At 37.9% G+C, this 24839-nt stretch overlaps 1 protein-coding gene across 2 annotated transcripts in view; it reads right to left on the bottom strand.

The window, feature by feature from the left end:
* Positions 1-24839, bottom strand: part of CARMIL1 (capping protein regulator and myosin 1 linker 1) — a gene marked incomplete at its 5' end in the record, with an annotated part of 195347 nt that overhangs the window by 76667 nt on the left and 93841 nt on the right. For both annotated transcript variants that reach the window (XM_082015322.1, XM_082015323.1), the window contains 8 exons: positions 1379-1448; positions 6635-6739; positions 7660-7736; positions 7854-7931; positions 9782-9885; positions 13594-13680; positions 17464-17558; positions 22197-22285. In XM_082015322.1, the coding sequence (XP_081871448.1) occupies positions 1379-1448; positions 6635-6739; positions 7660-7736; positions 7854-7931; positions 9782-9885; positions 13594-13680; positions 17464-17558; positions 22197-22285 (705 nt within the window). The remainder of the gene's footprint in view (positions 1-1378; positions 1449-6634; positions 6740-7659; positions 7737-7853; positions 7932-9781; positions 9886-13593; positions 13681-17463; positions 17559-22196; positions 22286-24839) is intronic.

Here is a 24839-nt window from a genome sequence, read left to right as displayed (position 1 = left end):
TTATTTAATAAAAGGCTTATGTTTTCACTCCTGTCAGCCCTCGGTGATTTACATGCTAATTTATTCTCTCATTACTTATGTTTGTGTTTTATTGATTTATTCTTTTAAGGTTATGATTACAGGACTTCATTTTTGTTACTTTAATTACTCCTCCTTTTTTCCTCCTTCGTCTGAAAGAAAAATTATCATCCGTCTGATCTCTCTACTCAGAAGTCAGATGCATGTGTACTTGATTTGAAAGCTTTCCTATTTGGAATTTACATGTAATGCTCTTCAAAGTAATACCATTTTTTAAAAAGTATAAAGTATCAAAACAAAACATGAAATGCATTCACAATGATTTGGTTTTTTCTTCATAAATAAATCTGTGCACATTCCAAAAACAATTGAACACAAACCTAAGGCAAGGATTACTGCACCTCAACATCTTCATCCTACTTAAAGGGAAACCATCGCATTTGAAAGGCACTTCTAGAACAGTTAATACTCAGGTGATGGACTTGGAAAGATCTGCCTAACAAATGAGAGGCTTTTTTGCAGCTTAAAAAGGAAGGGGTGGCCACTCAGCTAGAGAAGGCCTGAGACAAAGCTGGTTCGTGTTGTTTCTGGCAAAAGTCCACACAGTTCTCTGTGCAACTTTGCCTCACTGGCTCCCCAGGTCTTGGCTGAGTTTTTGTCATAAGTTGTAGCCACGCAGGTATCATCCAGCAAGAGTATGGAAGGATTGCAATCCTGAGAAACAAAGTGCACAGCAAAGCACAGAGAAGCAAGAGGGAACAAGTTAAAGCAAAGGAAGCTACCACAATTGGTTTTCTTTATTCTTGAGATATTTAAAGCCATTTGCACAGCACCCCTTAAGTTAATGGCATGCTTGAATCAACTTTTACCAAAGTTCCCTATTGGCCCAAATTGATTAATTGATTAGGAAAGCAGCATTTCTCCCAAGGTTAAAAAGCAAACCTGCAGAAGAGGAAGCATGTCTCTGGTTTTGAAGGAAGACAATCAAACCACACATATGCCTTCAGGGCATGCAGCTTCCTGTGACCCACTCAAATTTGGGCACCTTGGAAAGTCCTGCTGCAGGGTCCTGTGTAATCACAGCACCATAGAACAGAAACTGCCAAGCAACAAACAGCTACACTGCAACGAGGGTTTTGCCAACCTGGTGCTGCAGGTGGCTTGAACCTCCATGCTCATTATTATTTAGGATGATGCTGTAACACACAGAAGCTGATTTTTACCATAACTGCTTCTCTGAGTTCTACCTTTCCCACAACTTTTGGCTACAGAGGAAGAATATCTTGCGCAGTGAATTTCACGGGAACTCTAATTCCACATAATTGAATCTTTTGAATACATCCTGATAAGTATTCCTTACCTCACAGCTACTGAGATCTAAAGACACCTCCTTCAGATTGTGATTGCAAGCCAGGCCTAATAAAAGCGCTCTGAAAAAGATCAATTTTAGAACCATTTTAAAAAAAAAAAAAAGGCAGCTTTACATCATCATCTAAGCGATCACAGGTTAATACGCCTATAATGCGCAGAACCATTTCAAAACAAAACCACACCAACTGAGCAGTTATTTCTTTTAAATTACAACGGTAGCACGAACCTGCCACACTTACAACACTCCAGCAGATTCAAAAACTGTAGGTATGCAAGGCTAATGAAAGAAACCGTAAAGCTAATGCTACATCAACATTTAATAATATTCAGAGACGAATTTCTTCATCATTTCCTTTCAAAGAGCATCAAATGATTACAAAGGGAGTGTTCTGTTGTACGACTGTACTAACTCTCTGATTTTCTAAAAATTCAGGAAAAAATGGGGTTTTCAATATATGCAAGATGCAGCGCAGCCAGCCATTTCAGCCTGGCACAGTGCCTGTAACACTCAAATGCTGGATCGTGTTCAAGTATCACACAATTCTCCACTTCTGCAACCCGTTAAATATCTACAGATTTCAAAATGATATTCCAAGACAATGGTATCCTTTGTCTTTAGGCACAATGGCAGAGAAGTGTAGCAACAACTGATTATGATTTTCATAAATCAACCTTTAAAGCCCTACAGAAGTTTGCTTCCACATATAAAAGTTAGTGTTAATATCACATTTGTATTAATACTGTCAAATCAGAAAGCACAACAGTATGTGTCTCAAAGAAGGAGCAAACACAATCTGTGTACACCTTCTAGTATCTTTAGAAATTATGCTGCTTTGAATTAGTAATTGAACAGAGAACCAGAAGGACTTCCTCCCCAAACTTAATTTCAGTCAAAAGCAAGCTAACATAATCCAAACTACTGATGCATGGAGATAAAAAACAATCCATTTTGCTGAGCCATTTGCCTATATACTTGCTATGCAAGTAGTCTATAAAAGCCATATTTAAAATGTGTGTGCCCCAGGAAGGATTTTCATTTAAACCTATTTATATCTGCCGTGCAGATATAACTGCTAAATCAGACCTTTGCTGTTAACAAAGGCAAATATCTTGTGCTTATTTACTTCTTAAGCTATTAATATGCAGACATTGGAAAAACAACGTGAAAGCTCTCCAACAGTTTTTACAAATTTTTAGACAATCCTTGTCTATACTTCCTTCCCAAATGTACTTTTATTCATAGTCTGGCTGATGGTAACTTTGCAAAGAACTTCTTAAACGTTTTGAGACAACCTAAAAAATACAGTGCAGCTATAAAAGGATGCAGATTAAAATAGAGACATAGTGCTGCTTCAAATCTACTCTCCGTACCGGATTAAAAAAGGGTTTTTTCCCCCTAACCTCTTTCCTATGAACTCATCCTAAGAAAATCTCATAATTTCTCAATTCTTTGTCACAAAAAATCACCAGCATTCAAAGGCACTGAAGGCAGACATATTATAATTATACTTAGCCACTATGTTTAAATCACACACATGGCAAAACATGGAAAGGTCTTGTCAACTGTGATACATGCAGAATGCAAGAATTGGCCTTGTAGTTAGCATTTGCATGAGAAGCATATCAGAAACTTGTCTTGTTATAGCACTGACAGATCAAAATACAACTTTTGGCAATGTCTGTAAATGAACAAAAATTCCAACATACACTTAAACAAGGAAAAGAGAGTATAAACTGCTTCACTCATTTAAAAAAAAAAAAAAGAGCAAGCAGTGATGGAACATCAACTATATTAACTATGTACAAGAAATAAAAACACCCTTTCCGCCCCCACTATGTGGCATCCTCACAGTACAGCTTTATTAGCAAACCTCTTTCCTGAAGGGCTTGACTGTTAACAGGTCCATCACTGTACCAAGCATGTTCACCTCCTTCCCCGAGTGCACGGATTAACCACTATCTTTAAACTCACTGAGTAAGCACATGCAATTAAACATACCACAACTGTTGATCTAAAGGAATTTTAGAAGAAAGAAATCAAGTAACAATTAATCAGGGGAATTTGGGACTCAGGCTGTCAGGTATCTGCATTTCACCTGTATCTTTTTCTGTAGGTAGTCTTGATCTTGAATCACACATTCAGCTATGTGATGTCTGGTTCATGGACACAACCAGGAACTCCTCCTTTGTCACAGGATGGTTCCAAGGCTCATGTTGTCAAAAGCTTTTTGACATGCACCAATCAAAGATGCCAGAGAAGTACTATTATCGTACACTATGTTGTTTTTATTTTTCCTTCTAGAAATCATCCCTCGTGCTACTGCAATCTTGGCAATGACAAGTAACTCTGTCTGAAAAAAGGTGTTTCCATCTTCTCATCTTTAACAAATCCTATGAGCTTGACTGTCCTGTAGAAGTTTCATAATTTCTTACAGTTAAGACCAAAAGGCGCAGCAGCTGCCCCAGGATATAGCACATCCTCAGTCCTTTTAATACCCGATTAACTTCCACAGGATGCTTTTCAAGTGTATTAGTCAAGCCATATAGGGATTGAGAGGGAAAGCAAGGTGTACTGCAGATCATAGTTCTCTGTACTGTTGCGAAATACACTCTGCTCAGACTGAAGAAAAAAAAAATCAGGTCAAAGAAAAAGCACATCAAGGAAACTACGAAAAAATTTTTAGTGCTCTGTCCTACCTCCTAGGCAGAGGTGAACACTGCCAACAGAACAAAACAGAAGAAGCCCATGCCAAAATGCCAGCCAGCTGAGAGTGGCATGGACACTCTGAGACCATCTGGGTCCAGATGGACTTTGGACAGATGCTCCTTTCTGGCGTTGTCTGTGCTGGCAAAAGAGGTTACTGCTCTCAGCTCATCCTACTCTACACTCTTTACTTCCACCACCACCAGTCATGTGAGTAACTCCCTCTAACCTAATTCAGTCAAATTGAGCCAGATCAGCTTAAACCTTATCAGCAGAGTAGGTTTTTGCTAATACAGATCACTTTAGCTAAGAAGGACTGGGAAGTCCTTTGTGTCATTTGCTGCACAGCTGACAGATCAAGAGGTCACAAGTATTTGTGATAAATTAATACAGTAGCATCTTACATGAGCATGAACAACTGCAGAGCAATCACCTGCCAAAACCTCCTCACACCCCAGGAGATACTCAACATGCCAAGGAGAAGAGCTAAATATCAACCTTATCGTTTGGGGCTTCTCACCTTTCCTAATCTGTGTACATACATTCGATGTCTCACAACATTCTTTTTTTCCTGTAGCACTGATAAGATTGTCTTGTGTATTAGTCACATACATCCTCCATTCTTCCTGCTTCATTAAACATAACTCCCTGCTTCCCTCCACCAATAGCCCTAAATTAATCAAAATCAACCAATGTGTTTCTCAACACTCATCTTCTGTTTGAAAACACATCAGTACCATACCTTCCTAATCTTAGCAAAGTCTAAGCAAGCAAGATAGCAATCAAGAGCATCACACTGAACAGAGTGAAAGATCAGAGCTAAAATGATAGGCTTCTGCAGTTGAATATTAATTTCAATCCAGTACGTCTTACTTTAGCATCATATTGTATTGTCCTATCCAATGTCAAACTGCATTAAGAAAAAATATCCCAAAACAACGTACACTACTCTTTCCTGTATGGCACTTGCCACTTTTCTCTCTTACCTTAACTTCCCCTGGATTGTATCAAAACCTTTCCCTCCAGTACTCACTATCTTCTCTTTCTATCCTACATCTCTGATTTTGCCATCAACTCCCATTCATTAGCTATTCCCTTGCTGAGCTACTGCCCACTTCTGTCCCTTCAGGAGGCTGGGGGGGGCTCCCAGATGGGCTATGGCTGACTCCCAACCACACAAGTATACATGCATACACCTGTATATCTGTATCTTTGTCCAGATTAGGATTTTGGAGGCGTGTTCCCCAAAATAGTTAGTGAACATGTCTGGGTGTCTACTACAGATAGGGTTATGTATTTTTTAATACTAGCTAGCAAGTTGACACTCTGGAAAGAACGCTTTCTTTAATTTAGCCCAATAATACAAGGATTTTGCCAGAATCACAGAATGACCTCCCTAGATTAGACCTATCTATTTCACAGAATCACAGAATCACTAGGTTGGAAAGGACCTTCAAGATCATCAAGTCCAACCATTAATCCAGCGCCACCATGTTCCCTAAACCATCCTGAAGTGCCACATCCACACGTTGTTTGAACATTTCCAGAAATGGCGACTCCACCACCTCCCTGGGCAGCCTGTTCCAATGCTTGACCACTCTCTCAGTGAAGAAATTTTTCCTAATATCCAATCTAAACCTCCCCTGGCACAACTTGAGGCCATTTCCTCTCGTCCTATCACTAGTTACTTGGGAGAAGAGACCAACACCCTCGTCGTTTCAGGTAGTTGTAGAGCGCGATAAGGTCTCCCCTCAGCCTCCTCTTCTCCAGACTAAACAACCCCAGTTCCCTCAGCTGTTCCTCATAAGACTTGTGCTCCAGACCTATCTTGACTTCAAAACACACCTTTAAATTTTATGTCTGAGAAGTTCAACAGAATTCAAAACTGCATGTCACAAGGAGGGTGACAGTGCTACACAGTTTCCCTCAGCCTGCATTAGGCTACAAGAGGAGCTTCACTTCAGTGTTGGGTGGGCTATGGAAGTGCCCAACACACATCACCAGAACCTGTTAGCCACAGGGTGGGTGACATGCTATATATAGCAAAGATGTGTATTACACTTAGCATTCCAAGAAATTGCTACCACCACCTCTGCCCCTAAAGGGAGGGCATAGCTCTGTGCAATAGGTCTCTCCCAAGCATTGCAACAGGTTCAGTTTCACAAGGGCTGTTGCAATACCGCAGCCTCAAAGGAATGGCACTCACACAAGTACATAAACCCATTTTACTGTGAAGCAAACAGTTTTGTTCACAAGCAACAAAGTAAGAAATATATCACAAAATAATGTTGATGGAAGCTAAAGAGCTATGACATTCCCACAGGACAAAATATGATTAATAGTCTCAACTGTGAGGTGGAAGCAGTTACTTCTTGAATGTGTGACCATTATGAAACTCACTCTTGCAATATCAATAAAGTACAATGGGGAAAAAAAAAAGGCAAAATAATTTCCCCTTAATTTTTCATATGATGCACTCACATAATAATAATGCAAACTAGGATTTAGTCAAAACAGGAGAAAATGAAATGAACTTCTTACTTTAGAGGCTCAGGAGGGAGTTTAGTTCCCGAAAGATTAATCTGCATCAAGGCAAGTGAGCTGCTGAAAAACTGTTTGAAGGAGGGAGGGACTTCTTTTCCTTTTCTGTAAGTAAACAAATTCATTAATAAGTAGCATCTAGACACTCTTCATTCCAATAAATAGTGAATGCAAGTCGTCAGAATTGTAATGATCTTTTACATGTTTCATTTGCTCTACTTTCAACAACTCTGCAATCAGTAGCTCTCAATTAGCTTCGAAATATAATGTCATCAAAATGTTGATTCAACAAACAATCCTCTGCACTGCATTGCTGCACAGAATTCTTTACTATCTAGCTTCTGTTCGGTGAACTACAAAGAATGATCATTTAGGTCTGGTTAATAGTGAATATACTTATATCTTACAAGTAGAAGATCAAACAGGACATTACAAAAACCTTGAAATTGTCTTTTCACCCATAATTATTCAGTGCTGGAGTAGCTTACCCCAAATTAGGTATCATCTGTGATATGGACCCAAGACACTGATTTGAAGAGAAGGGAAGCTAATGTTAATATTTCCTACAATGCAAATATTCTACAAAGTCAATGTTCAGTCTCAAAGACTTTCAAAGGGACCTCCTCCCAGAAAAGGACAAAAAAGGAAAAAAGCATTTGTAACCATCATCAAATCATGAAAAACACAAACTTTAAAACCCAAATTTAAAGATGAGTCAAGTCAGTCAGACTTCAAAGCCTGATATTATGCCCCTTAGAGATAAAAGATATATATAGAATTTCCACTGCATCAGAATTACAAAAATCATATTAAACAAGGTAGCTTATTTTACAGACATCTAGCAAAGAATGGAAAGAAAATATTTTGCTTGGAATAAATAATACCTATTTCATAGAGAACTGAGATTTCTAAGACTTCTGTAGAGTCTTGGATTTCTTCTTAAAAAGAAAGGTGCAACATGAGAGCAAGAAATCATAAAACGAAATACTGCAGGAGTTGAGAGTGTAATCATATTTAAACTGTACCTGTGAGAAAAGAGAGTCCTAGAGAGGCTAAGGACAGCTAGATGCTGAAGACATCCACGAAGGAGGGCTCCACACACCTGGTTTAAAACAAAAAAGATTGATTTTACTTTATATTAACCTAGAAAAGTACCTAGGGATAGAAGGTAGGGAATGTTTCCTTAGTATCTGAATCTCCAGAAAAAAAACATTGTTACCATATCTAGTGCACACTCCGTGTTGGATAAATCCAGATGAACAAGGGCATTTGGCTGGGCCAAAAAATTGTACAGGCTCTATAATTAACAGAGAAAAAAAAGAATTATCCATGTTAATTTTGATCTTATGACACCTATTAATGGATCACTGCTTCTCATTACATTTTAGGCTTTTATTATAAAGTTGCACTACAAGAGTTCTATCTGAAACTACTTCTCACCTAACCAATACAACCTGTTTTACTTTTGAAGGCTATCATTTTTTAAAACAACAGGGGAAGAAATGGTACTCAGACTACATCCACAGACATTACTCTTTGCAATTCACTTTCACAGCAAATGATAATTAGTTTAGTTAGAAATACCTTGTAATGTCACTCAGGTTTCTGTTACATTTCAGAAAGGCTAACTGGTTTGTAAGGTTAAGTCAGCTCCTTTAAGCATGAGGGAAACAACTAATTGGGGTCAGAAGCCCTTGGTTATTTCTCAGTATCAGTAGTGCATTAAAGGTTCAAGGGAGAATACAGAACAGGTAACAAGATTTTAATATCAATGGCTTCAGTAATGCATAGGATATGTCATGCAAATGTTAGCATATGTAAATCTTCTTACTATACGCTGTTTTATTTGGGGCTTTTTTTTAGTCTCAAAGAACAACACAGAAAGATAAAACTATGACCTAATTCACAGAAACGCAGAATGCTCAACTCCACATGAAATCCAGCCAAACAGAGCATATTCAACATTTCTAAAATAGATTCTTCTTTCTAAAAATTAGGTCATTTAGCTCCTATACCTACAGTACAAGAAAGGTCCCTACTTTAAAAATTCCAGTGATCTGCTGGGATTTATTTTAAATGCTAAACCACAGGATTTCCTTACTCCTGTTGAAAAACTGTTCCACAGATTAAGAGACCTCAGAATTAATAATCTTTTTCTTTGAACCATCTCTCTCTCTCTCTCTGACAGGCTAAGAAAAGCCCCTTTTTTGTATTTATTTCCTTTAAAATATTGTAGGCAGGCATTAGATTTAAACATTGCCCAAAGTTGTATATTTTATTTTACTTTTTGTTTTTACATTATTTGCTACGCTATTCTCTCTTTAAGAGTAATTCACCATGTGTCTTTATTCACATTTAACTGTTTTTTTGCTACCTTTTAAATCCTCTTGTCCTACTGAGACTTTCACCTCTTATGCCTGAAAAGACTAGTTCTTTGAACGTGCTGATGAATCTGAAACTAGTAAGATTTGTGAAAAAGAAACACAGTCATATCTGACTGCACTTTAAATGATAAGATTGGGTGACTCCAGTGTTGCGTATTTTAGATGCTCAATATCTAAAGAATTCAAAACCTGACACTTATATGCATACAACTTTTGATGTGAGGGAAAAATACGAATGCAATAGCCAAAAAAGTGAATACATACAAATTGAGAACTAAGTGGATTATGTTACGGAGAAAATAGAGCTGCACCTCTATGGCAATTGATAAACCGAACAAAGGAATTTAAAAAATAATTACATTCTTCAAAGAATCATGAGCTTCAACAGAATGTGTCAAGGAGGTCCACAGATTTATTTATGCAAAAAAAAATACTGAAAACCAGAAATTGAGTCTTTCCAAGTCAAAAGAAATCGAAGGTTTCCAACCTTCCAATGAAAAATTTGCAATACACTTATCATTAAAAAGAAGATGAGGTTTTTTAGTTGGGTTTTGGTCACTTTCAAACAGAACTCAGGGAGCATGGCAAGTCCACTGAAACAAGTAGCACACTTGCAGTTTTTTCATTCATATTTTTCTACTGCTACTAGAACTGTACTGAAATAAAGGCAAAAAAAGGATCTAAACAAAACAGCTTTGCCCTTCTCTTAACAATAACTTAAAACATCCACTCATTAACTCACAAATGGTAAGAAAGTGCTTACTGAGAGATCATCACCGCGGAGCGCGTTCCCTGAGAGGTCAAGATAGACGAGTGTGTTCGCGATCAGAGAGTTGGCACTCAGTGACTGGGAAAGGCTATTCACCCCTGCCAACAACAACAACAGAAAATTAATACTCAACTTAGCCAACTCTAGACAAAACTAGCTCAGACCCTGCAAGTGCACAATTTCAGTGAACACAGACATACATGAATGTTTAATGCCCTCCTGTTACCACCACTGTACTACAGCAGGAAGATAGATCACCAGGTAGATACGAGACTTTTCCCTGCCACAGCATGCCTGATTTTGCCTGGACCATACTCCATCAGCTACCCTGATGGAGCCATAGTGTGTTATAGGTCCTGGATCCAGGAAAGAAATCTTTTTGCTAAGTCTGCAATGGCTTTAACAGTGCAACCACATTTTGAAACAAATTTTTTAAAAAGAGTTTACTCCATAATGTTAAGTCAGTGTCTTCTTGCAAACAGTAATATTTAGATAAAAAGTACACATGGAAGTAGATGAAAGTATCTGTGGAAGATCAAGAACATTAACAATTATAGTTGCCAGATCTTCAAAAGCAACTGACAAGACCTAGAAATTAAAAATGTTTCAATTACGTATTTGCCTGTAATTTTGGAAAAATAGCTAGTTAATTAAAATACAAAGAAATGCATAAAGACTCTCAGTTCTTGATCAGAACAAATACATATTTTTCACATTAAAATTGCAAACCTCACATTGGGAACAAACTGGTCAAAACCTTCCGCCTCTGAAATTCTTCAGCTTTTCCAAATACAAATTAAGATGTGGCTACATCCAGCAAATCTAACTTTCATCTCAGGGTTCTGTAGCTTATCACCAATTTTTTAATTTATTGTAGATAGCTATTGCTGCCTTTCAAGCAGTACATGCATGTATTTCTTACATGCGTATGTTTTGTAAGTGTCTGGCCAAAGCTATAAAGTAGTTGTGTGTTTTGATCTACTACACAATTTTGGGCAACTTCTCAATGTTACCGGTCAGTGGAAATGGACTGGCATTCAATGGACAGAACATGTCCATTCTTCACTTAACAATTATTATGAAATAGATTTATCAGTGAGGATGTTGAGGAAGCAGCTTGCAAGCCACTGGAGACCAAAATACCTCACTTCGGTGCTTTAGTTTTCCCAGCTTCCAAATACTAAGAAAGCCTCCCATGTTAGTAGTAAGTCTCTTGGTTTCAGGAGGAACCTTTTTCAGTTGATACTGAAAAGAACTGAAGCACAGTGACATGTCTGCCAAATCTCAAAACTTTTCTGTTTGGTGTAATTTTTCTTTTATCTTGACATTGCATTGTTGAGTCCACACCCTATGTATAAAGGTAAACTGCAAATAAATACTTTTTGAAACTTTGAAAGATTTAAAAGCTCTATTTCACCACTAGAGCTTATAGCTCTGGATTCACTTTAGTGAGTCTTCTCAACAGCATTTAGAAGCAACAAATAGAAATGAATGTAATGTACTGTCAACAATTCAGCATATGCTATCAAGAATTAATTCTGGGAATTCAGGAGCAGTGTCTGAATCTGGGAGAGAAGACCACCTATCAAACAATCCATAACGGTGCTGCTTCTTTCATGCTTAAAAAGGGCCAACTGCTCAAAATCAGCCACAACACTGAAGGCAAACAATGTGAATGAGGGATTTTTTTAATTAGCCTTTAACTTTGGCTCAGAAAAGCAAGCCCTATCTTTGAATGAGTATACTAGAATTTCCCATTTAACCAGAATCATCAAATCAATAAATTTTTGTTTGAACTTCACCTACCTCAAGCTATACTCTAACAGTAATCTCACTTTCATTTGCAGACAATCTTTCATGCTCTCTTACCACTCTCATGAGGCTCATAGTGTTAATAGCTCTCAGGAACTTTGAGATACAGTATTTGAAGAAAGATCAGCTGGGAAGTTACCAGCTGAACTTCACTTCTGAATCTTAGAAACTTACCTCAAATAGAAAGTACTTTTTAAATAAGGGCAGAACCAGTGAGGGATTGTACAGAATTTCTAAAACTGAAAAGCTCAAAATAAAAAAATTAAAAGAAAGGCTTGGGAAAAAACCCCATGCATGTTGGAGTATACTGAATCCAAGATCTCCTTTACAGATCTTTTAGTCTCCTTTAGACTTTCCCCACAGAAAATATTACAATATCCCCCCTCACCAATATTACAAGTTCAAAAATAACCTCCCAAGTTAAAACCAATTCAGTACTCTCTTAAATTAAAGGAAAATTGGCTCAGACAGACAGCTTTGCAGACAACTGAAGAGGTGAAGCTGAGTTTCTTCAGGTCCTGAGGTTTATAAGAATTCTGATTTTAAGACATAACATATACATTTTTGAGGAATTCTGAGGAGCTGCCATAGAACAATATTCATGGTGACATGTTACTCTCTGGAGAACAGACAGTCATTGCAATGCAGTCTGGACTAGGATTCACGTGAGGTCGCTATTAAACATGCTGGGAATATATTTTCAGCTTTTCTTTAAAGATTATCTCAAAAAAGTGTGTTAAAAAAACCTTCTGAATTCTTTTCATAACCTCAGAATTAATTTTTACTGACAAGAGTTTTGTTGACGAACTTCATCAAGCTGGCATTTATTCTTTACAAAGATGGAAACGTAGCTAGAGTGTTCTCTTGACTCAGCGATCATAAGCACTTGCTGAAATCCTTCGGATCACATGAAGAAAAGCACAGGATGAATGAACACACCAGAACTGCATGGATTTCTGTCAAATTCATGAACATCTGATCTCAAGAGTACACATAAGGTCAGTCAAGATTCTTAATCAATTGCTTGTCACCAAAAATGGAGTTAGCAAACCCCAGAGTTTGATAAAGTATTTTAATGAAAATCATGATTGAATAAATTCAGTTTAGGGTTTACTATTTACTTAAGCATAACAAGAGCTACAGAAAACTCATAGGAAAAAACCAAAAACCCTTTCTCCCCACTCATATTCCCCCAAGTCAACCCTCAGAGCTTAGGAGAACACTGAATCTGCACTTCACAGAGCAATAATTAAAAGGATAAAAGAGCATGGCTCCTGTTATCAAGTAATGTCCTTCATTAACCATAACTCACTCATGTTTTCTAGGTCATCAACATCTACAAAAAAGCTGCAATAATGTCAGTGCATTTCTTCCATTTTTAACACTCATGTTCTATGCAGGAGACCCTGGATTTGTGCAGTCTTTTTAAGAGGTCAATGCATCTATTATTTGTAAAACAGCAATGCAAAAAACCCTGAAACCTTCTGACTTGTGTTTCAGTACTGTTATTGCTTTTAAAATATACATATATTTCAATTACGATATCAAATGGCAAATCTGTAAGTTGTAAAACAAAGAAGCCTTTGCTCAGAGCAAACCACTTAACAGCCATTGTCACAACACTTGGTTTCATAAAATAACTGCGTGCAAAACATTTGGAAAATTCCATACGCATTTTTGCTTCAGACATCTTTTTGAAGCATATATGAAACATAATATTTATGCCAATTCTAAATTAAATCTTTCTTTATAATACAAGTTCAAGTCAAAGCTTGCAGAAGCAAGTAAGAGTTTTTCAAAGTGCTGAAGGAGACACAGAACCCAGCCCACGGTTCAGCAACCCAGGACTGAAAAAAAAGCAGCTGTGCTGTTAGGAATACACATGTAAATCATTTACAGAATTAATTACTTTATAATCTGGCAACAAAAGATATTATTAGGATGGAAGCCTGAAACTTCTAGAACAAAAAAAGAGACATACTTATAAAACATACCTTTAGGTGACAGGGAGGTTTTAGATAAATTTAAATGTTTCAGTCCCTTTGGAAGTTTGGCGAACTGGATGCTCAAAGATGACACACCTATTGGGGGAGCAAAAAGAAAATGGAGGTTTTCAGATTAACTGTGTGATTTTGCCAGCAATCACACCACGAACAAACTGCACTGGTGGAACCACAGGAGGAACTGCACTCACTGCAGGGGTAAGCCCAAAATGACCCTGTCTTTTTATGACCATAAATCTTTGAAATGACTGATGTAGTCAAGATCCCTTCTTTGCTAGCCACTGAACAAGAAGGGAATTTTGCTTTTAACGATCAGTGAGCCACCTTAAATAGTTTAAAAACTATATAATGAACATGTACTTTTGAGAAGAAGTCAAAGGGAAGACATCACACATGTCAAACAGTTAGCACTTGGAAAATCTGGAAGCTTTATGGTTCAGCCGTAAAAAAAAACCAAAAAACAAAAAAAAAACCCCAAAAAACAACCCACACAAAAAAACAACCCACACCACAATCAACCCATTAAAAAAAAAAAAGAACCACAAAATAAAACCCAGCAACAGTACTCATGTGAAACTTCAAACTATTTTTATTTTCTTTTAAAAGGAAGGGCTGTCATGGTAAGAGAAAGCCCCACGTTAGCTAACACTGCTCTCTCCTGCCGAGGTAAACCTGAAGAGCCTGAAACCTCTGGTGAGTCGTAATTGCCACTTAATTCCCTTACAGTAGCCTGCAGGTTACCAGCCAGGACACAGGCTTGGAAATGCTACAACCACTTGCACTCCCAAACACTAAAAACCTATTAAGACGCTGACACAGACTGGACTACCTCAGCACAAATCCAACAACAACACCACCACCACCACGGGCCATTTTCATTAAAGCCCTTTCTCAGTGTATCCAAGTTCCACACTCCATAAATTTAATCCCCCCATTTAAGCAAAAGATTGAAAATTGATTAAGGCGGCACATCCTAAATAACAATGGAACCAATCCATGAAATCTTTATTAGAGGAATAAATCAAGACAGAAACTCCAGGCTTAACCTGAGGTGTGAAATAGTCTTCTACAGCAACTCCCTCAGAGAGAAAAGGGCAAAGAGAAAGGGGGTAAAGACTTTTACTTGTTTCAAAACACAGTAAATAAAAAAGCTGATACCCTTCTGCAGGCATGCAGACACGAAACAGTCCACTAGTATGTCACATACATATGTTTATTCTAGGCAAACTGAACAATTTTAACATCTTACCAGCACTGGGAGTTAAGGATCCACCCAGTTAAAAGACACAAGAATCAGGTGCAGAAAAGAAAAAGTGCTTCTGGTCACTGAGGCCCTTGAAGGCTCTTTAAGCCACCCCTTTTTGTTAATGTCGTAACAGAGGTGAGAGCTCTAATGTCAGAAGTACAGTTAACTGCATCGAGGCACACAGTTTTGAATTTGAGTATTTCTAGGCTTCAGTATGTTTGTTTTGCATTATTTTTAACAAAATATGAGATTAAATTCTGATCCTAGTAGAGCCAAAAGCAAAGCTCCCATCACTTTAGGATGGCTAGATTTTAAAGCCAAGACTGGTAACAAACTTTCCAGGTGTTAGTCTCACAAATATTGACAGTACTATAAAGGGAAGCCAAATCGCAAATTAAGAGACTGGTCTCAGTGTAAATCACTTCATATAAACACTGCTTTGTATTTGAGCTGAAGCCAGGTCCTATGCCTTAGTTAAACTAAACACACTTCCCATGTTATTGAAATACAGACAGTTGCATTAAGGTAGTAATACAATGTCTTTACTTATTGGTACTCAACAAAATGTAATAGCTTAGAGTGTGTTTTTGTTCAAAAGAGGCACAATGATATGTTCTTCCCCATAATTCACACATTCTGTGAATTATTTCACAGAAAAGCTCTGTGTTATTTCCCTTATAACTGCAAAATAATCTGGTTGAACTTCCAGTTCCTGCAGGTGATTTTTCAACAGATATTTTCCAAAATCCATATGCTTACACGAATCTCCGTTATGCCAGCTTTTACTTGTGAAATCCTTGCTGCCCCTTCAGTTTAATAAAGTCAAATCTACCTCGCACCCAGTGAATATCAGATTACAGGACACGTAAATCTTTGCTAAACTGAAAAGCTGCAATATTTGCACATTGCAATTATAGTTAATTTTTCTCTTAAAGTACTCATATAACTTTTCTAATTCTCTAATGAAAGGTCAAATCTTAATTGCATGTGTGATAAGAGAAACTGAGATAATGAAAAAACCCTACTAATTTCTCCAAGTTGTAGTTTCTGCATTTCATTTCTATCTTGTATGTGAATATTGCAGAACGGTTTCAATCTACAGGTTTGTTGCAAAGAAAGTACCCACACTGATATGTTTAAAAATAAAAAATGTAAAAAAAAAATCCTCTGCACTGTAGAATACCTATCAAATGCTTTGGTCATTTGTTTTGCTTTCAAGATAAAAATGAATTCCTTTTAAAAAAACCTTTCATGTAACACAATCTAAATACACTTCTTCAAAAGCAGAATCAACAATGTGAGAGCCTTTTTTCCAACTTACAACAGAAATTTTTGTACAATGCAGTTAGGCCTTCGGCACATTGTAATAATGATGTTCTTCATCAAAACATTGGCTTTCATATGATATACATTCTTAAGGAGGCCAAGTGGTAATCAGCAGGCAAGAGGTAATCAGAACAGTTAAAGCAATTGATGTGAAAAATTTTAAATAAAAAACTACTCTGAATGGGTTAAAAACAAAAATATCTTCATACTTGTTTCTAGTCAAACGGAAGAGGGATACAAAAGAGGAAGGGAAAAAAAACCCTTCCCATCTTTTTTTCCTCAATGAAGCAGCAGAAAAGGAGAGACACCTACAAAAGTTTGTGTTAACAACATTCTGAGTCAGTCAGGTTGTAACCAAAATAAAGTGTTTTTCCATTTTGAATCATGACAGCGAAGAGACTGGAAAATTTCCCCAAAACAAACCAAATAAACCAAGAAAAGGTTCACTGTATAAAATTCTTATTTTTCTTCTGGCCCAACAGGAGCACAAGATAGTCTGATCCCAGAACACTATGTGCCTGGAATGCATTAAGTGAAGCAAATGGAAATCTCACATGGGCAGTGCTGAAGGGTCAACTCCAGACTGAAAGAATGTAACCTTATTTTACAAAATAAATGTCTTTCGGGTGAAAAGAGAGTAGACAAGGGAGGGGCATGACTTGACTTGATATGTACTGAAATCATGCCTAGTGGTGCTTAGTCTGAGAAAAGATGAGCTGTTCAGCTTGATTTTCAATCTTGTGGAGTCAACAGCACTTTGCTCTGTAAGGATGCCAGTTATGCCAATATTACTGGACATCACAAAGTACTGGTGACACGATGGACTAGCACAAAGCTGAAAAAGGGAATAGTTTCAATAATGAAAATAAGTATGGAATTTTGGCTGAAACTAAAGCAGAAAACCATGAGGAAAACATAATCCAAACAACACAGTTGCCTCATGCTTCATCTTTCAACTGATTACAATTCCTTTAAAAACCACACACCACTATTTACTCTCTAGTCCTAAACAGTCCCTGTCTTTTATCTTCCTTTAAAAGAAATCTGTGAAAATGTAAAGAGTCTAATTAAATCCATGGTTGGCTTCAGACATTTAAATATCTCTCAACAAGCTAATGGATATGTATAAGTCAAAAAAGAATAGCGATTCTCAGTCACTTGTGAAGTACAGGTATTTACAATAGCATTGCACACAGAACAATAATCTATTACTCAGGCAAAGCTGAACAGAGCAGCAGTAATCCTCCTATTACATTTGTAGAAAGAGAAAAATATAAATGTTACAATACCTCTATCTTCAAGGGGATTGCTAGCAAGGTTGATCGTATGGAGTCCTGAGTTAGGATTATGGGCTAGGGCACTGGCTAGTTTCTGTGCAAAATCTCTGCAAGAAAAGGAAAGGAAGAAAGACTCCTGTTATCTCCTGTATCAACAGCACATTCAGAAGCTTAAAAATGTCGAGGGATTACCAGACAGAAGTGGCCTACCCTACTGCAGAGGACAGATTGATAGTATAGACTGATTCTTCAGAGTTTTCAAAAATGCTTATCTGGCTAATTTACCATCTTTCAAAGCAGGTTATTTTATTATTTATTTATTCTGTGGCCTAAGAGACTGAAGAGAACTCAATCAAAGCTCAATCTGCTTTTGATAAAGATCTGAAGATATAAAAAAGGAGTTACACAGAACAGCTTAAAACTCGAGCACATCTTCCATCTCCTCCATGCCACACATGGGTGGGGTATGTACATCAACTTGTGTACCACGAACTCCTTCACTCGCATGCCAACCCCCTCACTTGCAGCAGCTCTCTACCAACAGTCACGCAAACAGGAGGGCTTTGCAGCATATCCAGAAGGTCAACAAACAAGGAGTATTTCTGAACTTTTGAAACAGAGGAATAATGCTCTCAAAGAACACGAGCACACTGATGAACTGGTCTTTGCTTACCTTTTTTTTTTTTTTTAACCATGAAAAGCATCAAAGTACGTAACTGGCTGACCACAGTCCTAGCAACGTGTCCCGAGAGAGTGTTATATCAGTTCTATACTGGTCATGACAGCCAGGCCAGGTAGCAGATAGCTTTGAACTAAATTTAACAAACTATGGTAGGCAGCTGTAGTAGCATGACCTACCTCTGCTTCAAATCCACTTGAGAGGCAAGGGAACAGTGTCCCATCGCAGAGCGTTTTGCAGCAGCTGGACTACCACCACCCACAACACTAAGTTCAAAGCTAGCTTGGGTTTTCCTGCACGATCACACTGTCAGACTCGGATGGAGACAATTTCCTTGCATTAAGGCTCAAGGCTGTTGGCTGCTACTAGCTCTAAGACAAATCCTCTATTGTTGTACTTACTAGGAAGCTTTCATGTATTAAGGGACTAGCCCTACTGTGTGCTTTTGTAAAAGTGAGACTATAATTTCAATGTTCTTCCTTAATTTAAGTTAGATACTGAGGTAGAAATCAAAAATATCCCTTGACTGTCCTTCACAGAGCTTCTTTCTCTCTCTGCCTTGAAGTACAGTATCTTACCTCCTGTAGGCCAGTGGTGGAGAAATACCAGCTACATTGCTAGAAGAATGCTAATTAACACCGCCTGTTTTTTCTCGGAACAGATCCTGCCTACCATAAAAGTGATCAGCCTGTGTGCTGAGAATAGCAGTGGAAGTAGCATCCTCTTCCAGTCTCTGGAAAAGAGGGGAAACTGCACGGCAACAGTCTCAATAGCTTCTGGTTATCTGTTGTTCCAGGGAAGTTTAGTTTCCCTTTGAAACCCCATGTCCTTAGATAGACCCCTGGGGTAGACCAGGTTCCAGTGCTGCAAATGCAAATTCTCTTCCTAAGATACAAGCAGCATGTGAATACAAACACTCACCAAAAAGAAATTCTGGGCTTGAATCTACGCCACCTGACAGGCCTCAGGGTAGCTGGCTTTGCTACCGGCTGCTGCTGGTATGCAGACTACGTATCTCCTGTAGGTCCTCGGTTACATTTGCCAACACTCTGTGGATACCCTCTAGCATTACAAAGGGTACTAGATGCCCGTGCTGAGGCAACTGAATCAAGCTCCTTATGTCCAGCCAAGAAAAATGAGGTTTTGAGTTAAAAAACAAACAAAAACCCCTTCCTTCATGGGGAGTTTCCTCCTCTTCCTTTACCCCCAACAGATTCTTGTGATTACAGCGTTCTGCCTACACATCCAGGCCTGTTTACAAACTCTGCTCCAGCTTTTGCTACCAATATAGACAGGATTACCAGAACTTTCTGGACAACGATGTGTGTGTGAACTGCTTCGCAAAGGCACAGTAAATTCACTGCTACCAGAAAGCAATAGCTTACTTATGTAGGGCACATGGGCCTCCAAGGCTCGTTTTGGAAAAAAATAGTACAAGTTCCCCACTCCCTGCACAGCCTCTACCATAAACAGAGGCAACTTGACTCTGCTCACTGGGCAACATCCCTTCCCCTCCTTTGTCCATTCTTTGTTTCATGTCCTAAAATTTATTGCTGTTTTTGGCTGAACACTTTGGGCACACAGCATGCAATGTAAGCCTGACACTTTCTGTTAAGCATCAAACTCGCCCTGTGTGCATTGCACAGACATGCTTGCCTGAACCAAGGACATTGAAGGTAAAGCCCAAAAAAGACTCCTTTTAACAACACATAGGGCAGAATAAGGATATTTCACCATGGGTAAGAATACCACAGATCTGGAAATCTCAAACAAACAAAACAATTTCTCAAGATCTGTCTAGACAACAACCCTGTAACAGAAAAGAGAGGACGTGTGTGGGAGGAACTAACACAGTCAGGTCTAAGGACACTCATAGCCCATCCAGCAGGGGAAGGTGATATGTAACGTCCCTGTCAAAGGCCTTTCAGGTACCAGCAGCAAGCACCTCTGTTGTTCCCCCATCGTAGCTGGACATTCCCTTTGGAACAGGGCTGCAAAAGATGGTGTGGAAGGTAGTAGGGACATTTCTGCCTGCCAGCTTTCAGAAAGTATGTAAGAGTGACAAACAGATCCATTTTCACCAGCTCCTGCAAAGAGGCCTTCGCAGACTGCAAAATCCATCTTGCAGTTTCATGGAAATGAATATTCTGGTTATCATATATTGCCCCATTCCTATAAAACACCTCAGGGATGTTAACTGTTTTTTCAAGCTCATTTTTTCAGGTTGTCCTGAACTATTTTCCCTGAAATCTGGGTATCACCTACCTTAGTTAGCATCCTAACACTTATCAAAACATTAGTGTTTGCTTTATGCATTAAAGCTATCCACAATAAACTAGACTACACCCTTTATGTCTGTTAAATAATTGGCAATGGAGATAAAATTTTAAACAGCATCTAAACTGGCACAAATCTTATCAGACAAGGAGTTTCATCTGACCACCTGTTTTCCCCAACAGCAAGTCCGTACTTCCCTAGTCCTGGGTCCTTACAACTACTTACTGTCCTTAAAACTACTACTGCAGAACAGTCTGCTGTCTCATTAGCTGGGAGGATGACAAGTGTTTATGGGGCCATGTCCCAAACTAAATCACAGAAATGAGTGGCTGGAGGTAGAAAAGAATGGAATCATCTTAAACTGACTCTGCTGCAGGAGGAAACATGCTCCTGCAGCTGCTCAGGTTATTTCCCGAAGCATTGCTCTTGGTAGCTTGCTCTTAACCCTGGTCTGGCAGTCTGTCACAGCTCATTAAAAATGACTGGCCTATAAGCTATGTGAAGATACCCAACAACAACAGGTTTTCCTCTTAGCAAGCAGATATAATAACTGGCAAAACTGATAAATGCGTCCTTAACAAAAACAGACAGACAATGCTGATCGGAGCAGATATACACCAAGGCATGTAGATGGAGACATGAAAACCAAAGTCACAGGTTGATTATCTGTCAAGTCCTGTTAAAACTGAAACCAGTTAATCCAACTGCGATAAGGTAGGCAATATATCTTTTAATATTTGTGATTATCACTGGATTACATGGCACATACCGCAAGAAAAACAAGGTTAAAATCAGATGCTTATGTTTGAAATGACAGCTATTAACATCAATGCCCTAGTGATCAGAAAGTTAAGGTGTAATTCCAAACTCCATCTCAAGTTTCCTGTGTCATTTAGGCAATTTTCTTTTAAAGGTATTTCAATGCAAAACCCATTTTTAAAAGGGGAAAAAGACCCAAACAATAGGAGATAATGTAACGCACACCAAATATTTTCCCTGTCCTTGTTTCCCTTCTTTATTTTTAATTCAGTATAGTGTTCTGCTTTTCCCAACTTTCCACTGTTTTTTTTTTATTAACATAAAGATTCGTTAGCACTACACTTTACTTTGTCTACATGGCCTTGGATGCTACTCTAACACTAAAACAAGCTACAAATACTTCCAACTGGACTAGTTTGTACCTTGAACTTCGCTTTTATTTCCTGTGAAGGGAAAAAAAGCAAGTATCTACTAACTCTAACACTATATTTAAAACATACGCAAGCATTAAATTGTATGGTTTACCTTTGTGTACCTTTCTTTTAAGGCTATGGCAAGGCATTAAACTTAATTATCTACTTTTTTACTTTAAAAAAGTTACTAATTGCAATCATCAATAAGATAAAACCAGTGCTCTTGGGAATGAAACTATAATCTATTAGGTGAGATGGAATAATATGCTTTTTTAACAAAACCTTGAACAGTTTAACTGACAAAAAGGTGTTCATAATTCTATTGTCAACTGTATTTGAAGAGGAACAGTGTGAGTTGATTTAGGGCTTATGTCCTTATCTGATCCATTTTCCTCCACCCAACTCTCCAAGCAGAACCTTAAATATCACCAGTTTAAAGGGATTTCTTGGACATAAGGAACCTCCAAAAAACCTGATGAAGAACTCATGACTACAGGCTCCTCAGAACAAGGCAGACACAGAGCCCAAGTTCTTTTTAATGCTTATTCTAGCTAAGACACATCCTTTTTGCTGGGAGTAAGCAGTAACTAATGCAACATTTCAAAAGAATTACTTACGTTCTAAGCCCGGCATTCTCTAATACCAGTTCTTCCAATCGATTGGACCTACTCACCACTCGCAGTATCTGCTCACAGACATCAGTGGACTGCCACAGAAAAGACAGAACAGTGTTAAAAAACACAAACATGGGACAGTTACCGAGTTATAAGCTGTACAGCATAATGGGATCCAAGCCATGATCAGTTTTTTGTCATACATAAAGAATAAGTAAGAATACCAGGAACATCCCAGAGACAGAGTCAGAGGGCAACAGAGGACTTCTGGAAAAGACTGAGGGAAGCGAGAGGCAGACTAAGAGACATTTATGAAGCAGGCCACCTAATCACAGGGGGCAGAATTTTTATAATGATAGTAAAAAATCCAAAACCTGTAATTCAGAAAAAAATGCTCACTTAATTTTTATAGAAACCTTGTTCATATGCATGCTAATCCGTCTGAAGAAAGTGGCAACTAGTGCAAAGGAGAATAAAGCCTGACCAAGAATGACAACTAAACATACAGAAAGATGTTATAAGGCAGACAAAAAAAAAAAACAACCCACACAAAAAAACCCCACACAACAGAAAACAAAAAACCCTCAAGAAGAAAAGCACTCTAGCTACAGGTCCTCCAAACACTGCTAAGGACTAGTGCTTAAGGGTCAGTGTATTTCAGTATGAATTCTCCTAACCTACATAGAAAAAAATCCCATTTCATGATCTTACTGTTACTGGATTCTAGAATTTGCATGGACATTTGCAAGTACCATGAACAAAACATGACAACAGAAGAGTTTGTTTGCTGTGCTCATTCAGATAAAACCTTAATGATTCAAAAGCCATACAGTGAACTCTGCACCTCATCACCTCTTATTATAATCTTTTATTTTGCTTCTGGATTTGCCTTTTTTTTTTTTTCTTTTCTTTCACAGCATGCACTAACCAAACATTCATGTGAAGTCCAAAGCTGAATTTCAGTTCTGATCATGAAGTGCTAAAACTATTCTGCTATCTACCTTTAAAAACATCACATCCATACCTGGGACATCTCTGTGTCTAATGACAGTCTGACATTTTCTAGGAGTTTTTAAATATTAAACTAATTGAATCTCCTAAAAAGAAAAAAAAAACCCTGATCTACCAGACACATAAAATCTTATTAATCCTTTACACAGTAAAGACGACAACTTTCTTCTAAAGCCTGTCAACTCAGCCATCTTCCCAATTCTATCTTTGCCTTCCATATTTCAATAATTCAGAGTATTATCACAATGCTTCTACAGCAGTGTGATTGCAAGTGGAAAGTTTCATGCATGTACTATAAAAACACTATGGATACCATCTATCAAACACAATGTCAGAGCAGGACTCATGAAGCACAAAGCATTCAATGGCCTCCGGATATGTCTGACCTCATACTGACCCTCAGCAGTGTTCCTATGGCACAGATCTACTGTCCAACAATTTACATTTTCCTGGTGGATTTGACTGAAAATTGAATGTGTGGAAGATAAAGGTTTTTGTTTTGTTTGTTTTAAGGAATTGGTGCATTTTCAAGGTTGACGAAGTTTTTTTTTCCACAGAAAGTTTCTAAGAATACCAAAAAACTTTCATGTGAAAATATCTCAGACAGATAACACAGCCAGTTCTTGTTCTAAGCAAACTACACCAGCCAGTCTTCTAACTAAACAAACTACCTCATTTCAGTGAGGCAGAAACTGATTAATTGCATTGTATCTTTTAACAATGGTGATTTTAACAGCAAACTACAACAGGATTAAAAATACCCTCCGTTTCATTCCATGCATAATTTTGAGTAAGATGTCCCACCTAGAAAGAAAAGTATTTTGTCTACTTTTCTGCCAAGAATCACATAAGCTAGTTTATACTGAGTTTTCATGGAAAATGATAGCTTAGGAATGCAATAAGAGCATTTTCAGATCAATAAAATTGCATCAATTTAAACAAGATGAGACTCAACCTTCATTTTTAAGGACAAAAGCTTCTGCATGTAAGTGTGAAAGCAATTTCTCAGATCACTAACTCCACCTGTGCCTATAAACTTTCAAGTTTAGAGAAACAGTATATTTTGATATATTTAAAAAGTCATCTAATTACTGATTTTTTGGCGCTTTATTCAGTAGTCCAACTTGATTAGATTTTCCCCCTTTGCTTTTCAGAAACAAAAGTGATGTGAAAGAGTATTAATGTCGCACGTCACTAAGTATTTATTACTACACAGGGTTAGCTTCAGACAACTGGGAGAAAAATTCATCAAGTTGCAATAAAAATTAAGAGCAAAAACTTGCTTTTATATGTGAGAAAAAAACCCCAGAATCCTCGTATTTTTGTTCCAGCTCCAAAAAGCAACTGAGATTTCTGGCTGCTTTAGAGTTAGCTTCCCATTTAGTCACACAATATTGTTTGGGGGAGCTAGCAATGCCTAACAAAGTAGTTTTATGGGCTACTGCTATTGCCCAAAGTTTTCAAACTTTAATCACTTAAAATTTTGAGAAGACCTGACTCTCAGCAGCATTTCTATGGCATGAATTAAATATCCAACAGTTTATATTTTCTGGATACGATTAAGGGGAAAAGAATTTCAATACATTGCCCAGTTGCACTTGCCTAAAAAAGTTCACCTTGAAAAATGTATTAGCA

Source organism: Phaethon aethereus, assembly GCF_964289735.1.
Source record: "Phaethon aethereus genome assembly, chromosome: 2".
NCBI lineage: Eukaryota > Metazoa > Chordata > Aves > Phaethontiformes > Phaethontidae > Phaethon > Phaethon aethereus.
This window is presented reverse-complemented; position numbering and strand designations above follow the sequence as displayed.